We start from the raw sequence: 21,300 nt of genomic DNA, 5'->3' as shown, positions 1-21,300 counted from the left end.
CAGGGTGTTACGGTACAGAGTCAATGTGGAGGCTATATACAGGGTGTTACGGTACAGAGTCAATGTGGAGGCTATATACAGGGTGTTACGGTACAGAGTCAATGTGGAGGCTATATACAGGGTGTTACAGTACAGAGTCAATGTGGAGGCTATATACAGGGTGTTACGGTACAGAGTCAATGTGGAGGCTATATACAGGGTGTTACGGTACAGAGTCAATGTGGAGGCTATATACAGGGTGTTACGGTACAGAGTCAATGTGGAGGCTATATACAGGGTGTTACGGTACAGAGTCAATGTGGAGACTATATACAGGGTGTTACAGTACAGAGTCAATGTGGAGGCTATATACAGGGTGTTACGGTACAGAGTCAATGTGGAGGCTATATACAGGGTGTTACGGTACAGAGTCAATGTGGAGGCTATATACAGGGTGTTACGGTACAGAGTCAATGTGGAGACTATATACAGGGGGTACCGGTACAGAGTCAATGTGGAGGCTATATACAGGGGGTACTGGTACAGAGTCAACGTGGAGGCTATATACAGGGTGTTACGGTACAGAGTCAATATACAGGATGTTACGGTACAGAGTCAATGTGGAGGCTATATACAGGGGGTACCGGTACAGAGTCAATGTGGAGGCTATATACAGGGGGTACCAGTACAGGGTCAATGTGGAGGTTATATACAGGGGGTACCAGTACAGAGTCAATGTGGAGGCTATATACAGGGGGTACTGGTACAGAGTCAACGTGGAGACTATATACAGGGGGTACCGGTACAGAGTCAATGTGGAGGCTATATACAGGGGGTACCAGTACAGGGTCAATGTGCAGGGGCACAGGTTAGTCGAGGTAATTGAGGTAATATGTACATGTAGGTATAGTTATTAAAGTGACTATGTATAGATAATAAACAGAGTAGCAGCGTAATAGAGGAGTCTGATTCATGACTGATGAATGATTGTTATTGTTTTACCTTGTTGTGAAACAACTGAAAGTTGAACACACACATTGTAGAAAACAAACAGCTTCCGTCTCCTAATAACACCGTTCATTACAAGGTCTGTATGTGATGTCCTGGCGAAGACCTTTTTTGGTCTGAACTTTGTCACACAATAATTGTTTTATAGTGCAGAGACGCTGACGACACCTTCACTGTCCAGGCCTGTGTTACTCACTTCTAGGAAAGCAGTGGCTTCTCTCTACTGCTGGCATCACAGAGAAGAGAATACTGTGTATCCACAGAGAAGAGAATACTGTGTATCCACAGAGAAGAGAATACTGTGTATCCACAGAGAAGAGAATATTGTGTATCTGGTGTGTATCCACAACGAGAATACTGTGTATCCACAGAGATGAGAATACTGTGTATCTAATGTGTATCCACAGAGATGAGAATACTGTGTATCTGGTGTGTATCCACTGAGAAGAGAATACTGTGTATCCACAGAGATGAGAATACTGTGTATCTGGTGTGTGTCCACAACGAGAATACTGTGTATCCACAGAGATGAGAATACTGTGTATCTAATGTGTATCCACAGAGATGAGAATACTGTGTATCCACAGAGATGAGAATACTGTGTATCCACAGAGATGAGAATACTGTGTATCCACAGAGATGCGAATACTGTGTATCTGGTGTGTATCCACAGAGAAGCGAATACTGTGTATATGTTGTGTATCCACAGAGAAGAGAATACTGTGTTTCTGGTGTGTATCCACAGAGAAGAGAATCCTGTGTATCTGGTGTGTATCCACAGAGAAGAGAATACTGTGTATCTGGTGTGTATCCACAAAGAAGAGAATAGTGTGTATCCACAAAGAAGAGAATAGTGTGTATCCACAAAGAAGAGAATAGTGTGTATCCACAGAGAAGAGAATAGTGTGTATCCACAGAGAAGAGAATAGTGTGTATCCACAGAGAAGAGAATAGTGTGTATCCACAGAGAAGAGAATAGTGTGTATCCACAGAGAAGAGAATAGTGTGTATCCACAGAGAAGAGAATAGTGTGTATCCACAGAGAAGAGAATAGTGTGTATCCACAGAGAAGAGAATAGTGTGTATCCACAGAGAAGAGAATAGTGTCTATCCACAAAGAAGAGAATAGTGTGTATCCACAGAGAAGAGAATAGTGTGTATCCACAGAGAAGAGAATAGTGTCTATCCACAAAGAAGAGAATAGTGTGTATCCACAGAGAAGAGAATACTGTGTATCCACAGAAGAGAATAGTGTGTATCCACAGAGAAGAGAAAACTGTGTATCCAGGTACATATCGGATATCATTTTTTTACAATATTATATAGTTTTGACAAGATCGCAATATTGTTTTTTGCGCTAGTTTGCTCTACCTGCACCAAAAGTGCAGTATTTTTCACTTTAATTTCCATGACTGACCAAAACTAGTTTTCTCATTTCTCTCTCTTGTTCCTCTGCCACAGACATATGGTGAGAAATATGTTTGGAACATCAAATCACAATGCATATGTAATGGGCTCATCTTGTTGGGTCTGGTCAGACTCTCTGGTGTAATGGGCTCATCTTGTTGGGTCTGGTCAGACTCTCTGGTGTAATGGGCTCATCTTGTTGGGTCTGGTCAGACTCTCTGGTGTAATGGGCTCATCTTGTTGGGTCTGGTCAGACTCTCTGGTGTAATGGGCTCATCTTGTTGGGTCTGGTCAGACTCTCTGGTGTAATGGGCTCATCTTGTTGGGTCTGGTCAGACTCTCTGGTGTAATGGGCTCATCTTGTTGGGTCTGGTCAGACTCTCTGGTGTAATGGGCTCATCTTGTTGGGTCTGGTCAGACTCTCTGGTGTAATGGGCTCATCTTGTTGGGTCTGGTCAGACTCTCTGGTGTAATGGGCTCATCTTGTTGGGTCTGGTCAGACTCTCTGGTGTAATGGGCTCATCTTGTTGGGTCTGGTCAGACTCTCTGGTGTAATGGGCTCATCTTGTTGGGTCTGGTCAGACTCTCTGGTGTAATGGGCTCATCTTGTTGGGTCTGGTCAGACTCTCTGGTGTAATGGGCTCATCTTGTTGGGTCTGGTCAGACTCTCTGGTGTAATGGGCTCATCTTGTTGGGTCTGGTCAGACTCTCTGGTGTAATGGGCTCATCTTGTTGGGTCTGGTCAGACTCTCTGGTGTAATGGGCTCATCTTGTTGGGTCTGGTCAGACTCTCTGGTGTAATGGGCTCATCTTGTTGGGTCTGGTCAGACTCTCTGGTGTAATGGGCTCATCTTGTTGGGTCTGGTCAGACTCTCTGGTGTAATGGGCTCATCTTGTTGGGTCTGGTCAGACTCTCTGGTGTAATGGGCTCATCTTGTTGGGTCTGGTCAGACTCTCTGGTGTAATGGGCTCATCTTGTTGGGTCTGGTCAGACTCTCTGGTGTAATGGGCTCATCTTGTTGGGTCTGGTCAGACTCTCTGGTGTAATGGGCTCATCTTGTTGGGTCTGGTCAGACTCTCTGGTGTAATGGGCTCATCTTGTTGGGTCTGGTCAGACTCTCTGGTGTAATGGGCTCATCTTGTTGGGTCTGGTCAGACTCTCTGGTGTAATGGGCTCATCTTGTTGGGTCTGGTCAGACTCTCTGGTGTAATGGGCTCATCTTGTTGGGTCTGGTCAGACTCTCTGGTGTAATGGGCTCATCTTGTTGGGTCTGGTCAGACTCTCTGGTGTAATGGGCTCATCTTGTTGGGTCTGGTCAGACTCTCTGGTGTAACGGGCTCATCTTGTTGGGTCTGGTCAGACTCTCTGGTGTAACGGGCTCATCTTGTTGGGTCTGGTCAGACTCTCTGGTGTAATGGGCTCATCTTGTTGGGTCTGGTCAGAGGGGATCTCTGGTGTAATGGGCTCATCTTGTTGGGTCTGGTCAGACTCTCTGGTGTAATGGGCTCATCTTGTTGGGTCTGGTCAGACTCTCTGGTGTAATGGGCTCAACATGGTCAGAGGGGATCTCTGGTGTAATGGGCTCAACATGGTCAGAGGGGATCTCTGGTGTAACGGGCTCAACATGGTCAGAGGTGATCTCTGGTGTAATGGGCTCAACATGGTCAGAGGGGATCTCTGGTGTAACGGGCTCATCTTGTTGGGTCTGGTCAGACTCTCTGGTGTAATGGGCTCAACATGGTCAGAGGGGATCTCTGGTGTAATGGGCTCAACATGGTCAGAGGGGATCTCTGGTGTAATGGGCTCAACATGGTCAGAGGGGATCTCTGTAATGGGCTCAACATGGTCAGAGGGGATCTCTGTAATGGGCTCAACATGGTCAGAGGGGATCTCTGTAATGGGCTCAACATGGTCAGACTCTATCTCTGGTGTAATGGGCTCAACATGGTCAGAGGGGATCTCTGGTGTAATGGGCTCAACATGGTCAGAGGGGATCTCTGGTGTAATGGGCTCAACATGGTCAGAGGCGATCTCTGGTGTAACGGGGTCAACATGGTCAGAGGGGATCTCTGGTGTAACGGGCTCAACATGGACAGAGGGGATCTCTGGTGTAACGGGCTCAACATGGTCAGAGGGGATCTCTGGTGTAATGGGCTCAACATGGTCAGAGGGGATCTCTGTAATGGGCTCAACATGGTCAGAGGGGATCTCTGTAATGGGCTCAACATGGTCAGAGGGGATCTCTGGTGTAATGGGCTCAACATGGTCAGAGGGGATCTCTGGTGTAATGGGCTCAACATGGTCAGAGGGGATCTCTGGTGTAATGGGCTCAACATGGTCAGAGGGGATCTCTGTAATGGGCTCAACATGGTCAGAGGCGATCTCTGGTGTAATGGGCTCAACATGGTCAGAGGGGATCTCTGGTGTAATGGGCTCAACATGGTCAGAGGTGATCTCTGGTGTAATGGGCTCAACATGGTCAGAGGCGATCTCTGGTGTAATGGGCTCAACATGGTCAGAGGGGATCTCTGGTGTAATGGGCTCAACATGGTCAGAGGTGATCTCTGGTGTAATGGGCTCAACATGGTCAGAGGCGATCTCTGGTGTAACGGGGTCAACATGGTCAGACTCTATCTCTGGTGTAATGGGCTCAACATGGTCAGAGGGGATCTCTGGTGTAATGGGCTCAACATGGTCAGAGGGGATCTCTGGTGTAATGGGCTCAACATGGTCAGAGGGGATCTCTGTAATGGGCTCAACATGGTCAGAGGGGATCTCTGTAATGGGCTCAACATGGTCAGAGGGGATCTCTGTAATGGGCTCAACATGGTCAGACTCTATCTCTGGTGTAATGGGCTCAACATGGTCAGAGGGGATCTCTGGTGTAATGGGCTCAACATGGTCAGAGGTGATCTCTGGTGTAACGGGGTCAACATGGTCAGAGGCGATCTCTGGTGTAACGGGGTCAACATGGTCAGAGGGGATCTCTGGTGTAACGGGCTCAACATGGACAGAGGGGATCTCTGGTGTAACGGGCTCAACATGGTCAGAGGGGATCTCTGGTGTAATGGGCTCAACATGGTCAGAGGGGATCTCTGTAATGGGCTCAACATGGTCAGAGGGGATCTCTGTAATGGGCTCAACATGGTCAGAGGGGATCTCTGGTGTAATGGGCTCAACATGGTCAGAGGGGATCTCTGGTGTAATGGGCTCAACATGGTCAGAGGGGATCTCTGGTGTAATGGGCTCAACATGGTCAGAGGGGATCTCTGTAATGGGCTCAACATGGTCAGAGGCGATCTCTGGTGTAATGGGCTCAACATGGTCAGAGGGGATCTCTGGTGTAATGGGCTCAACATGGTCAGAGGTGATCTCTGGTGTAATGGGCTCAACATGGTCAGAGGCGATCTCTGGTGTAACGGGGTCAACATGGTCAGAGGCGATCTCTGGTGTAATGGGCTCAACATGGTCAGAGGGGATCTCTGGTGTAATGGGCTCAACATGGTCAGAGGGGATCTCTGTAATGGGCTCAACATGGTCAGAGGGGATCTCTGTAATGGGCTCAACATGGTCAGACTCTATCTCTGGTGTAATGGGCTCAACATGGTCAGAGGGGATCTCTGGTGTAATGGGCTCAACATGGTCAGAGGGGATCTCTGGTGTAATGGGCTCAACATGGTCAGAGGGGATCTCTGGTGTAATGGGCTCAACATGGTCAGAGGGGATCTCTGTAATGGGCTCAACATGGTCAGAGGGGATCTCTGTAATGGGCTCAACATGGTCAGACTCTATCTCTGGTGTAATGGGCTCAACATGGTCAGAGGGGATCTCTGGTGTAATGGGCTCAACATGGTCAGAGGGGATCTCTGGTGTAATGGGCTCAACATGGTCAGAGGGGATCTCTGTAATGGGCTCAACATGGTCAGAGGGGATCTCTGTTATGGGCTCAACATGGTCAGACTCTATCTCTGGTGTAATGGGCTCAACATGGTCAGAGGGGATCTCTGTAATGGGCTCAACATGGTCAGAGGGGATCTCTGGTGTAATGGGCTCAACATGGTCAGAGGTGATCTCTGGTGTAATGGGCTCAACATGGTCAGAGGCGATCTCTGGTGTAACGGGGTCAACATGGTCAGAGGGGATCTCTGGTGTAACGGGCTCAACATGGACAGAGGGGATCTCTGGTGTAACGGGCTCAACATGGTCAGAGGGGATCTCTGGTGTAACGGGCTCAACATGGTCAGAGGGGATCTCTGGTGTAACGGGCTCAACATGGTCAGAGGATCTCTGGTGTAATGGGCTCAACATGGTCAGAGGCGATCTCTGGTGTAACGGGGTCAACATGGTCAGAGGGGATCTCTGGTGTAACGGGCTCAACATGGACAGAGGGGATCTCTGGTGTAACGGGCTCAACATGGTCAGAGGGGATCTCTGGTGTAACGGGCTCAACATGGTCAGAGGGGATCTCTGGTGTAACGGGCTCAACATGGTCAGAGGGGATCTCTGGTGTAACGGGCTCAACATGGTCAGAGGCGATCTCTGGTGTAACGGGCTCAACATGGTCAGAGGTGATCTGTGGTGTAACGGGGTCAACATGGTCAGAGGCGATCTCTGGTGTAACGGGCTCAACATGGTCAGAGGGGATCTCTGGTGTAACGGGCTCAACATGGTCAGAGGCGATCTGTGGTGGAACGGGCTCAACATGGTCTGAGGCGATCTCTGGTGTAATGAGCTGTACACTACTTCCAACGACCAGCTCCCATTACCTACCAACACTAAGATCGGGAATGCGGTGGTATAACTCAACTGATGGCATCACACAGAATACTTTGTTAGAATACATCAAGAATAACTCTGATGGTTCTCATTGACGTAATAACAATGGTAATGCTATCACAACGAAGAGAACACTGTGTATCATATTCCAGTCTCAGGAAGTACTATTACAACGTTTATCCTCATCATCATCATTGCAGAACAGTGAACATAAGTTCCCCCCAGTTGCTTAAGTGTGAGTGAGAGAAGGAGTGGTCCTGCCAAAGTAACAAAGCCCCGGAGATATGGCCCTGGTCTGGTCTGTTGAGGAGATTGGTCTGGTCTGTTGAGGAGATTGGTCTGGTCTGTTGAGGAGATTGGTCTGGTCTGTTGAGGAGATTGGTCTGGTCTGTTGAGGAGATTGGTCTGGTTCTGGTTTGTTGAGAATATGGTCTGGTTCTGGTTTGTTGAGAATATGGCCCTGCCCTGGTCTGTTGAGGAGAAGGCCTTGCCCTGGTCTGTTGAGGAGAAGGCCCTGCTCTGCCCTGGTCTGTTGAGGAGAAGGCCCTGCTCTGCCCTGGTCTGTTGAGGAGAAGGCCCTGCTCTGTCCTGGTCTGTTGAGGAGAAGGCCCGGCTCTGCCCTGGTCTGTTGAGAAGGCCCTGCCTTGCCCTGGTCTTTTGAGAAGGCCCTGCTCTGGTCTGTTGAGGAGAAGGCCCTGCTCTGCCCTGGTCTGTTGAGAAGGCCCTGCCTTGCCCTCGTCTTTTGAGAAGGCCCTGCTCTGGTCTGGTCTGTTGAGGAGAAGGCCCTGCTCTGCCCTGGTCTGTTGAGATGGCCCTGACCTGCCCTGCCCTTGTCTATTGAGGTGAACGCTCTGAAGTGCCCTGCTCTGGTCTGTTGAGTAGAAGGCTCTGCTCTGGTCTGTTCTGTTATACATTTTGGTTACTTATTTGAGTTTTTTTTCTACTGTTATACAGACACAACCCCCCCATTGGATAATGTCACCCACTTGGCCATTTTCCCTTGAATTTTGGTTAGAGTTTATTTACAGTGCATTTAGGAAGTATTCAGACCTCTTGACTTTTTCCACATTTTGTTACCTTACAGCCTTATTCTAAAATGGATTTTTTTTTTTTTTAATCTCTTCAATCTACATACAATACCACATAATGACATCACAATACCCCATAATGACATCACAATACCACATAATGACATCCCAATACCCCATAATGACATCCCAATACCCCATAATGACATCCCAATACCCCATAATGACATCCCAATACCCCATAATGACATCACAATACCCCATAATGACATCACAACACCCCATAATGACATCACAATACCCCATAATGACATCACCATACCCCATAATGACATCCCAATACCCCATAATGACATCCCAATACCCCATAATGACATCCCAATACCCCGTAATGTCATAGCGAAAACAGGTTTTTAGACATGTTTGCAAATATATATTACAACACTTTTTTAAATATAGTATTTACTTAAGTATTCAGACCCTTTGCTATGAGACTCGAAATTGAGCTCAGGTGCATCTTGTTTCTATTGATCATCCTTGAGATGTTTCTACAACTTGATTGGAGTCCACCTGTGGTAAATTACATTGATTGGACATGATTTGGAAAGGCACACACCTGTCTATATAAGGTCCCACAGTTGACAGCGCATGTCAGAGCAAAACCCAAGCCATGAGGTCGATGGAATTGTCCGTAGAGCTCCGAGACAGGATTGTGTCGAGGCACAGATCTGGGGAAGGTAAGCAAAAACATTCTGCAACATTGAATGTCTCTATGGTTAAACTCAATGGTTACTCTGACAGAGCTCCAGAATTCCTCTGTGGTGATGGGAGAACCTTCCAGAAGGACAACCATCTCTGCAGCACTCAACCGATCAGGCCTTTATGGTAGAGTGGCAAGACGGAAGCCACTCCTCAGTAAAAGGCACATAAAGGACTCAGACCATGAGAAACAAGATTCTCTGGTCTGATGAAACCAAATGAAAATAGCCCAGAAATGTTTCATACGAACAAATGCTTATTTCTCTCAAATGAAGCACACATTTGTTTCCATCCCTCTTAGTGAGCATTTTGTCTTTGCCAAGATCATCCATCCACATGACAGTTGTGACATATCAATAAGCTGATTAAACAGCATGATCATTACACAGGTGCACCTTGTGCTGGGGACAATGTAAGGCTCCTCTAAAATGTGCCGTTTTGTCACACAACACAGTACAGCCTATGTCTCAACTTTGAGAGTGTGTGCAATCCTGATTTACAGGAATGTCCACCAGAACTGTTGCCGAGTAATTTAATCTTGGACGTACTGCCAAATTCTCATTTTAGAGAATTTGACAGTACTTCCAACTGGTCTCACAACCGCAGACCACGTGTAACCACGCCATTCCAGGACCTCCACATTGGGCTTCTTGACCTGTGGGACCTGTGGGGGGAAAAACAAATTCTAATTGGCTGAGCCTGGCTCCGTAGTGGGTGGGACTATGCCCTCCCATGGCTGCACCCCTGCCTTCCCTGGCCCACCCATGGCTGCACCCCTGCCCAGTCATGTGAAATCCATAGATTAGGGCTTAATTTATTTATTTAAATTGACAGATATCCTTATATGAACTGTAACTCAGTAAAATCTTTGATATTGTTGCATGATGCCTTTTATATTTTTATTCCGTATATTTCAGCACCGTTTCGCAATCGGCTTGATAAATCAATCAATGTCAGATTATTATTTATTGTTTTCTCCACTGGATCTCCATTTGGATATTGATTAGGCTGTAGAAATGTTAGCTAAGTTGAGGTGAGTGCTGCTCATGATCATCTTGTCTAGTTGGGTCATTCATTATCACTGATCAGAACATTTTGTCATCGTGTTACGTAGCGTAACAAGTTGATTATTTTTGCACTTCAGTCGCTTAGTAGCCTAGGCCTACTCCCGACAAAAAACATGTAACTCGTCTCAATCAATCAATGCGATTTATGTTTCCCTGAATCTCCGTCTGTATATTTGTAATATAATAAGAGGTGGTGTAGCTATCACCGATCAGAAACATTTAGCGTGCTATAATGTAGCCTAAATCAAGTCTAGGCCTATTATTTTTGCTCGATCGTGTCTCCTAACTCCTAACGCCTGTCGAGGTTGTGAAATATGAACACGAGACTCACATGTTTTTGAAAATATAGATTGCTGTTGTTTTCTATCGATATCATGATGAAGATCCCTTCAGTGTAAGACCCTACGCCTGCTCCTTAACAAAGGGGAGTGAGGGTAGGAAAGGGATTGAAACGACCCTACACCTGCTCCCTAACAAAGGGGAGTGAGGGTAGGAAAGGGATTGAAACGACCCCCTACACCTGCTCCCTAACAAAGGGGAGTGAGGGTAGGAAAGGGATTGAAACGACCCTACGCCTGCTCCTTAACAAAGGGGAGTGAGGGTAGGAAAGGGATTGAAACGACCCTACACCTGCTCCCTAACAAAGGGGAGTGAGGGTAGGAAAGGGATTGAAACGACCCCCTACACCTGCTCCCTAACAAAGGGGAGTGAGGGTAGGAAAGGGATTGAAACCGCGGATCAGAAAAGCATGAGCTCTGTTTTCTAAAAAATAGCTTTATATGACAGCGATTCCACATGTCAAGTTGTACACAAGTTGTATGGGAAAAATATGATTTGTATTTTGTTCTGTTTTATTTCATTTATATATTTTATATATATTATAAAATGTGTTGATTGTGTACAGAGTAGCCGAAGTATGTTTGATGAATAAAATAATTATGGATTTAATGGCTCAGCCGTTTAGCATATAGGTTGCACTCCAAATATGCCAGTCTATTCTTTTGAAAATACATTTATTAGTCTTGTGTTTCTTAGGACCTGCCAAAAACAATTTAATAATTTATTTGTGATGGTGTACATTCAATGGATTTATAAAAATAGACGTCAACACACATCGGCCCACATCTACTTCCACTCCTAAAATTTCAGGCCTATGCACGGGAGATATAAAAAGCTTTTCATGGCAAGAATGTGGTAAAAATGGGACTTTATAAATTGGGCTTTTTTTTTCAGCCAACATACCATAACATTTCTGTATAGGGTATTAGTTTAGGACATTATAGAGGACCTAGTGCAGAGCCCTGGGGGACACCAGTAGTGAGAACATGAGGGCCTAGTCTAGTACAGGTCCCTGGAGTACACCAGTACTGAGCCATTAAAGAGGACCTAGTACCAAGCCCTGGGGGACACCAGTAGTGAGAACAGGAGAGGGCCTAGTACAGGCCCCTGGGGGACACCAGTAGTGAGAACAGGAGAGGGCCTAGTACAGGTCCCTGGAGGACACCAGTACTGAGACAATAAAGAGGACCTAGTACCAAGCCCTGGGGGACACCAGTAGTGATAACAGGAGAGGGCATAGTACAGGGCCCTGGGGGACACCAGGAGAGGGCCTAGTACATGGCCCTGGGGGACACCAGGAGTGAGACATTTATAGAGGACCTTTTCCCCTAATAAAATATGTGCTGTTCTTTCTTTCACAGGAACGTTTGGCCGCATTTTCCATGGTGTTCTGTTGGACGAGAAGGACCCAGCCAAGGAGAAGCAGTGCTTTGTGAAGACTGTGAAAGGTACGCAGTCATTCATTCCCTCATCACTGTCTGCAACCCATTCATTCCCTCATCACTGTCTGCAACCCATTCATTCCCTCATCACTGTCTGCAACCCATTCATTCCCTCGTCACTGTCTGCAACCCGTTCATTCCCTTATCACTGCTTCCTCTACTTCGCTCCAGTGTTACAAGCATTGTGTCCTCATCGTTAATTGAAACATTGTTGTAACATTTCCCGCCATCTTCCTTTCATGGGCAACTTTGAAAATAAAGGTCTTGGCAGAGTGTTAGGATGGCTTGAGGTCCCTGATTTTATACCGTGCCATCTCATCTGATTATACCAAGTTGTTATGTCTGTCTTACCCCTATACTATCTGATGGGTTGAATTTCCCACCAAACACATATCGCCTTTTCTCATTTCTTTTGCTCAGCATGTGAGTGGTCTGCATCATATCTGCTGGTGATGCCGAGAGAACAGCTCTTAGTTGGGCTATTCTCTAATAACCTATTCAATTAGACCATAAGGTTAACCCAAGGCTATGAGTCGGGGTTAGATATGGGTACGGTGAACTCTTAACCTCTTTGACCTCTTGACTCCTCTCTAAAACTCAACAAAGGTCACGGGGGAGGGGGTTGCGTGATTCAAGGTGCCAGAAAATGTGTCTGTTTTGAGGTGCGCCACTGCCCCCGTATAGTGAGCACGTGGCAGGTTGAATAACAGGTTGAGGTAACCCGTTAAAACCACAGTCCACACAGCGTCTCTGTTTCCCACAGACGTTCTCAGGTTCACGTGTCCCTCCCAGCTGACCTTTGCCCTCTAGCTCCTCTAGCACTTCCATGTTTATCCAGGGTGGGTACCAGACCATGAACACTGTGCCCAACCCCCATGCCAACCATACCCGGGTCCTGCTTTGTCCTCCTCCTCTTCCTCCCAGCAGGCCCCGAGGGCAGGAAGCATGTCTGCTTCCAAAGAGAGCCACTCCCTCTCTCCCAGATTAAACACGGCCCTCTGCAGATATGGGTTCGAATCGTATTCAAAATCACTTCAAATACTTTTATCTGTTCTTTTATTGACCTTAGCTGGCACATTGGAACCAATAGAATCAGGGTTCAATCCCCGCCCCTCTGACACTTCAGCCAGACTAGAGCCAATTGGGAAATGTTTTGAAAGATTGTAAATACTGATAGAACCCAGGTCTTGGGCCTCTGTGCAGCTTGGCAAGGGTCAATCGAGCGTCTCTGTGTTTCCGACTAAAGATGATATAACGCTCACAGGAAAGCACTGACTGGTGCCGTTCTAGGAGAATATAGAAGGGTGTTGTCAAGAGGGCTGTTAGACTGTGACGTGACCCTTATTTTTAAAATTTGTTTTGGTCAGGAGGAATGTTCATGGCTCAGCTTGGCCAAGAAGGTTTAGAACGTTCTTACACCAGTGATCTACTGTGTGGTTTACTGCGGTTGCTTTCCAAAACTTAAATTTTGGGTGTTCTTTAAAAACTGCAACGCATCTCCAGATTTATGCTCTGTGGAATTTCTACTACTAAACTCGAGTCTCTCATCTTCTCCTTTTGTTTTCTCTCTTTCACTCTCTTCTCTCGTCCATTAGACCATGCATCTGAGGTGCAGGTGACCATGATGCTTACGGAGAGCTGTAAACTACGAGGACTTCATCACAGGTAATCAATCAAATCAAATCATCACAACAAGATCAGATGGATACCTGAAGTCACAGTACACCTGCTCTTTCTATACCATAGACCAGTGGTTCCCAAACATGTTATAGTCCCGTACCCCTTCACACATTCAACCTCCAGCTGTACCCCCTCTAGCACCAGGGTCAGCTGTACCCCCTCTAGCACCAGGGTCAGCTGTACCCCCTCTAGCACCAGGGTCAGCTGTACCCCCTCTAGCTCCAGGGTCAGCTGTACCCCCTCTAGCTCCAGGGTCATCTGTACCCCCTCTAGCACCAGGGTCAGCTGTACCCCCTCTAGCTCCAGGGTCAGCTGTACCCCCTCTAGCTCCAGGGTCAGCTGTACCCCCTCTAGCTCCAGGGTCAGCTGTACCCCCTCTAGCACCAGGGTCAGCTGTACCCCCTCTAGCACCAGGGTCAGCTGTACCCCCTCTAGCTCCAGGGTCAGATGTACCCCCTCTAGCACCAGGGTCAGCTGTACCCCCTCTAGCACCAGGGTCAGCTGTACCCCCTCTAGCTCCAGGGTCAGCTGTACCCTCTCTAGCACCAGGGTCAGCTGTACTCTCAAATGTTGTTTTTGCCATCATTGTAAGCCTGCCACACACACACACACACACACACACACACACACACACACACACACACACACACACACACAAACTAAACGATACATTTATTAAACATTAGAATAAGTGTGAGTTGTCGTCACAACCCGGCTCACGGGAAGTGACAAAGAACTCTTATAGGACCAGGGCACAAATAATAATATAATAATCAATAATTTTGCTCTTCATTTAACCATCTTACATATAAAACCTTATTTGTTCATCAAAAATGGTGAATAACTCACCCCAGGTTAATGAGAAGGGTGTTCTTGAAAGGATGCACATAACTCTGCAATGTTGGGTTGTATTGGAGAGAGTCTCAGTCTTAAATCATTTTCCACACACAGTCTGTGCCTGTATTTAGTTTTCATGCTAGTGAGGGCCGAGAATCCACTCTCACATAGGTACGTGGTTGCAAAGGGCATCAGTGTCTTATCAGCGCGATTTGCCAAGGCAGTGTTGCCCAGCAACAGCCCCAAAACATCACTGCTCTAGAGGAGATCTGCATGGAGGAATGGGCCAAAATACCAGCAACAGTGTGTGAAAACCTTGTGAAGACTTACAGAAAACGTTTGACCTCTGTCATTGCCAACAAAGGGTATATAACAAAGTATTGAGATAAACTTTTGTTATTGACCAAATACTTATTTTTCACCATAATTTGCAAATAAATTCATAAAAAATTGTGATTTTCTGGAGAAAAAAATTCTCAGTTGGTCTGTCATATTTGAAGAGTACCTATGATGAAAATTACAGGCCTCTCTCATCTTTTTAAGTGGGAGAACTTGCACAATTGGTGGCTGACTAAATACCTTTTTGCCCCACTGTATATATGAAAGAAAAAATGTGAATCCCATTTTTATTTGGCGTACCCCCGACGGCATTGTGCCGACCCCAGTTTGGGAACACCTGCCATAGATTGACCAGGTGAATCCAGGTGGAAGCTATGATACCTTATTGATGTCACTTGTTAAATCCACTTCTATCAGTGTAGATGAAGGGGAGGAGACGGGTTAAAGAAGGATTTTTAAGCCTTGAGACATGGATTGTGTATTTGTGCCATTCAGAGGGTGAATGGGAAAGACAAAATAGTTTCCCGTGTGTATCAAGAATGGTCCAGCCAACTTGACACAACTGTGGGACGCATTGGAGTCAACATGGACCATCATGCATGCGGAACGCTAACGCTTTCGACATTTTGTAGAGTCCATTCCCCCGACAAATTGAGGCTGATCTGAGGACAAAAGGGGGTGAAAATATTAGGATGGTGTTCCTAATGTTTTGTACACTCAGTGTATTTAAAAAAATATATATATATTTAACTAGGCATGTCCATTAAGAACAAATTCTTATTTACAATGACGGCCTAGGAACAGTGGGTTAACTGCCTTGTTCAGGGGAAGAACGACAGATTTTTACCTTCTCAGCTCGGGGATTCGATCCAGCAACCTTTCGGTTACTCACCCAATGCTCTAACCACTAGGCTACCTGCAGCCCCATTTGTATACTACAAATACACTCACCATAGGCTGGCCCCTAGCTTCCTTGTTTGTTTATTTTGACATGTCATGCATGACCAGACAAGACACACGCAGTCCCATACCTTATAGGAAGTCAGTGTCCAGACCTTACAGGACGTCACTGTGTTATGCAATGATTCCACTGTCTTTCAGCTGTCTGCTCAGCAATGACTGTCATCATCCCACACATTCATTCTAATGCTATTGTCATAACAACCACCTTTGCCCTGTACTGGAAACTATTTTTGACCCTGGGTTCCTACTACTAAAGATGACATTATTATAAAACTGGTAGTTTGGATCCTGGATACTGATTGGTTGAATTTATTTGGGTAAAAAAAAAGTTTTTTTGTTTTAATACATTTTTGAATTATTTATATTTTTTATTAAAACATTTGTTTCCAACGTGGTCTTCATAACAGCATTCCAGCCGTATACCACGGCTGAAAGGTAAACAACACAGCTTCCTTGAATTAGGCGCTACCATGGAAACCCGTTGAGAGGGCCATAGGCTTCCCACACTAAAGATCACATACTGTTCTCTTATGTGGTTCCTCGTTCTGTGAAAAACCACTGTCTGTCGGTCTGCTATGACTGGAACATGTCAAAGAAAAGAACAAGATACACACACACTTCCCACAATGCAGCAGCAGCAGCACACAGAAATAGAATGAAAACAAAAGGGCTTGGCACCTCTAATCCTGGCAATTTGACAGGTAAAACTCATGGGTAAACGGTCAATGGCTGCCTGGTATTGTGACGCAATAATGTCCACGGTAATGTAGAACGTTAGTTTAAATGATGTTAACTGATGTGACTCATGCAATGGAATGTATTGTTTCTAATCTCTATTGTAGTGTTGCACGGTATACCAGTACCAAAATGTCACGATACTTATGAACATTTTAGTATACCGTAGTAGTACAGTTTATATGATAGTATCGACTTTTTCAGCCCGACCGATCTAAAGAACCTCCTGGCGCCTGCTATAATGATTATAAAGTCAGGTTTGTTGATACATTCAGTTGAATTTAAGCAACTGCCACTAGTCTCTTGTATGAGCAGGTCCAATCATATTTACTTCACAATCATGCACATATCAGCTGTGGCAGCTGTAATCAGCCATCTGCATCCCCTACCAGCCCCCACTCACCTGCTTCTCTCTGCATCCCCTACCAGCCCCCACTCACCTGCTTCTCTCTGCATCCCCTACCAGCCCCCACTCACCTGCTTCTCTCAGCATCCCCTACCAGCCCCCACTCACCTGCTTCTCTCTGCATCCCCTACCAGACCCCACTCACCTGCTTCTCTCTGCATCCCCTAACAGCCCCCACTCACCTGCTTCTCTCTGCATCCCCTACCAGCCCCCACTCACCTGCTTCTCTCTGCATCCCCTACCAGCCCCCACTCACCTGCTTCTCTCAGCATCCCCTACCAGCCCCCACTCACCTGCTTCTCTCTGCATCCCCTACCAGCCCCCACTCACCTGCTTCTCTCTGCATCCCCTACCAGCCCCCACTCACCTGCTTCTCTCTGCATCCCCTACCAGCCCCCACTCACCTGCTTCTCTCTGCATCCCCTACCAGCCCCCACTCACCTGCTTCTCTCTGCATCCCCTACCAGCCCCCACTCACCTGCTTCTCTCTGCATCCCCTACCAGCCCCCACTCACCTGCTTCTCTCTGCGTCCCCTACCAGCCCCCACTCACCTGCTTCTCTCTGCGTCCCCTACCAGCCCCCACTCACCTGCTTCTCTCTGCGTCCCCTACCAGCCCCCACTCACCTGCTTCTCTCTGCGTCCCCTACCAGCCCCCACTCACCTGCTTCTCTCTGCGTCCCCTACCAGCCCCCACTCACCTGCTTCTCTCTGCGTCCCCTACCAGCCCCCACTCACCTGCTTCTCTCTGCGTCCCCTACCAGCCCCCACTCACCTGCTTCTCTCTGCGTCCCCTACCAGCCCCCACTCACCTGCTTCTCTCTGCGTCCCCTACCAGCCCCCACTCACCTGCTTCTCTCTGCGTCCCCTACCAGCCCCCACTCACCTGCTTCTCTCTGCGTCCCCTACCAGCCCCCACTCACCTGCTTCTCTCTGCGTCCCCTACCAGCCCCCACTCACCTGCTTCTCTCTGCGTCCCCTACCAGCCCCCACTCACCTGCTTCTCTCTGCATCCCCTACCAGCCCCCACTCACCTGCTTCTCTCTGCATCCCCTACCAGCCCCCACTCACCTGCTTCTCTCTGCATCCCCTACCAGCCCCCACTCACCTGCTTCTCTCTGCATCCCCTACCAGCCCCCACTCACCTGCTTCTCTCTGCGTCCCCTACCAGCCCCCACTCACCTGCTTCTCTCTGCGTCCCCTACCAGCCCCCACTCACCTGCTTCTCTCTGCGTCCCCTACCAGCCCCCACTCACCTGCTTCTCTCTGCGTCCCCTACCAGCCCCCACTCACCTGCTTCTCTCTGCGTCCCCTACCAGCCCCCACTCACCTGCTTCTCTCTGCGTCCCCTACCAGCCCCCACTCACCTGCTTCTCTCTGCGTCCCCTACCAGCCCCCACTCACCTGCTTCTCTCTGCGTCCCCTACCAGCCCCCACTCACCTGCTTCTCTCTGCGTCCCCTACCAGCCCCCACTCACCTGCTTCTCTCTGCGTCCCCTACCAGCCCTCACTCACCTGCACATCCAGCAGATAGCTGCTCCATCATCACTCTACACCTCCACACATCTAGCAGATAGCTGCTCCAGCATCACTCTACACCTCCACACATCCAGCAGATAGCTGCTCCATCATCACTCTACACCTCCACACATCTAGCAGATAGCTGCTCCAGCATCACTCTACACCTCCACACATCTAGCAGATAGCTGCTCCATCATCACTCTACACCTCCACACATCTAGCAGATAGCTGCTCCAGCATCACTCTACACCTCCACACATCTAGCAGATAGCTGCTCCATCATCACTCTACACATCCAGCAGATAGCTGCTCCAGCATCACTCTACACCTCCACACATCTAGCAGATAGCTGCTCCATCATCACTCTACACCTCCACACATCTAGCAGATAGCTGCTCCAGCATCACTCTACACCTCCACACATCCAGCAGATAGCTGCTCCATCATCACTCTACACCTCCACACATCTAGCAGATAGCTGCTCCAGCATCACTCTACACCTCCACACATCTAGCAGATAGCTGCTCCATCATCACTCTACACCTCCACACATCTAGCAGATAGCTGCTCCAGCATCACTCTACACCTCCACACATCTAGCAGATAGCTGCTCCATCATCACTCTACACATCCAGCAGATAGCTGCTCCAGCATCACTCTACACCTCCACACATCTAGCAGATAGCTGCTCCATCATCACTCTACACCTCCACACATCTAGCAGATAGCTGCTCCAGCATCACTCTACACCTCCACACATCCAGCAGATAGCTGCTCCATCATCACTCTACACCTCCACACATCTAGCAGATAGCTGCTCCAGCATCACTCTACACCTCCACACATCTAGCAGATAGCTGCTCCATCATCACTCTACACCTCCACACATCTAGCAGATAGCTGCTCCAGCATCACTCTACACCTCCACACATCTAGCAGATAGCTGCTCCATCATCACTCTACACATCCAGCAGATAGCTGCTCCAGCATCACTCTACACCTCCACACATCTAGCAGATAGCTGCTCCATCATCACTCTACACCTCCACACATCTAGCAGATAGCTGCTCCAGCATCACTCTACACCTCCACAGATCTAGCAGATAGCTGCTCCAGCATCACTCTACACCTCCACACATCTAGCAGATAGCTGCTCCAGCATCACTCTACACCTCCACACATCTAGCAGATAGCTGCTCCATCATCACTCTACACCTCCACACATCCAGCAGATAGCTGCTCCAGCATCACTCTACACCTCCACACATCTAGCAGATAGCTGCTCCAGCATCACTCTACACCTCCACACATCTAGCAGATAGCTGCTCCAGCATCACTCTACACCTCCACACATCTAGCAGATAGCTGCTCCAGCATCACTCTACACCTCCACACATCCAGCAGATAGCTGCTCCAGCATCACTCTACACCTCCACACAGCTAGCAGATACCTGCTCCAGCATCACTCTACACCTCCACACATCCAGCAGATAGCTGCTCCAGCATCACTCTACACCTCCACACATCTAGCAGATAGCTGCTCCATCATCACTCTACACCTCCACACATCTAGCAGATAGCTGCTCCATCATCACTCTACACCTCCACACATCTAGCAGATAGCTGCTCCAGCATCACTCTACACCTCCACACATCTAGCAGATAGCTGCTCCAGCATCACTCTACACCTCCACACATCTAGCAGATAGCTGCTCCAGCATCACTCTACACCTCCACACATCTAGCAGATAGCTGCTCCAGCATCACTCTACACCTCCACACATCCAGCAGATAGCTGCTGGAGCATCACTCTACACCTCCACACATCTAGCAGATAGCTGCTCCATCATCACTCTACACCTCCACACATCCAGCAGATAGCTGCTCCAGCATCACTCTACACCTCCACACATCCAGCAGATAGCTGCTCCAGCATCACTCTACACCTCCACACATCCAGCAGATAGCTGCTCCATCATCACTCTACACCTCCACACATCCAGCAGATAGCTGCTCCATCATCACTCTACACCTCCACACATCCAGCAGATAGCTGCTCCAGCATCACTCTACACCTCCACACATCCAGCAGATAGCTGCTCCAGCATCACTCTACACCTCCACACATCCAGCAGATAGCTGCTCCATCATCACTCTACACCTCCACACATCCAGCAGATAGCTGCTCCAGCATCACTCTACACCTCCACACATCCAGCAGATAGCTGCTCCATCATCACTCTACACCTCCACACATCTAGCAGATAGCTGCTCCAGCATCACTCTACACCTCCACACATCTAGCAGATAGCTGCTCCAGCATCACTCTACACCTCCACACATCTAGCAGATAGCTGCTCCATCATCACTCTACACCTCCACACATCTAGCAGATAGCTGCTCCAGCATCACTCTACACCTCCACACATCTAGCAGATAGCTGCTCCATCATCACTCTACACCTTCACACATCTAGCAGATAGCTGCTCCAGCATCACTCTACACCTCCACACATCTAGCAGATAGCTGCTCCAGCATCACTCTACACCTCCACACATCTAGCAGATAGCTGCTCCAGCATCACTCTACACCTCCACACATCCAGCAGATAGCTGCTCCAGCATCACTCTACACCTCCACACATCCAGCAGATAGCTGCTCCAGCATCACTCTACACCTCCACACATCCAGCAGATAGCTGCTCCATCATCACTCTACACCTCCACACATCTAGCAGATAGCTGCTCCAGCATCACTCTACACCTCCACACATCTAGCAGATAGCTGCTCCATCATCACTCTACACCTCCACACATCTAGCAGATAGCTGCTCCAGCATCACTCTACACCTCCACACATCTAGCAGATAGCTGCTCCATCATCACTCTACACCTCCACACATCTAGCAGATAGCTGCTCCAGCATCACTCTACACCTCCACACATCTAGCAGATAGCTGCTCCAGCATCACTCTACACCTCCACACATCTAGCAGATAGCTGCTCCAGCATCAC

At 48.1% G+C, this 21,300-nt stretch overlaps 1 protein-coding gene across 2 annotated transcripts in view; it reads left to right on the top strand.

Moving 5' to 3' along the window:
* Positions 1-21,300, top strand: part of LOC139539405 (tyrosine-protein kinase RYK-like) — a 180,687-nt gene that overhangs the window by 132,946 nt on the left and 26,441 nt on the right. For both annotated transcript variants that reach the window (XM_071342306.1, XM_071342307.1), the window contains 2 exons: positions 11,726-11,812; positions 13,402-13,471. In XM_071342306.1, coding sequence (XP_071198407.1) covers positions 11,726-11,812; positions 13,402-13,471 — 157 coding nt within the window. The remainder of the gene's footprint in view (positions 1-11,725; positions 11,813-13,401; positions 13,472-21,300) is intronic.

This window comes from Salvelinus alpinus, chromosome 15 (assembly GCF_045679555.1).
Source record: "Salvelinus alpinus chromosome 15, SLU_Salpinus.1, whole genome shotgun sequence".
Taxonomy (NCBI): Eukaryota; Metazoa; Chordata; class Actinopteri; order Salmoniformes; family Salmonidae; genus Salvelinus; species Salvelinus alpinus.
This window is presented reverse-complemented; position numbering and strand designations above follow the sequence as displayed.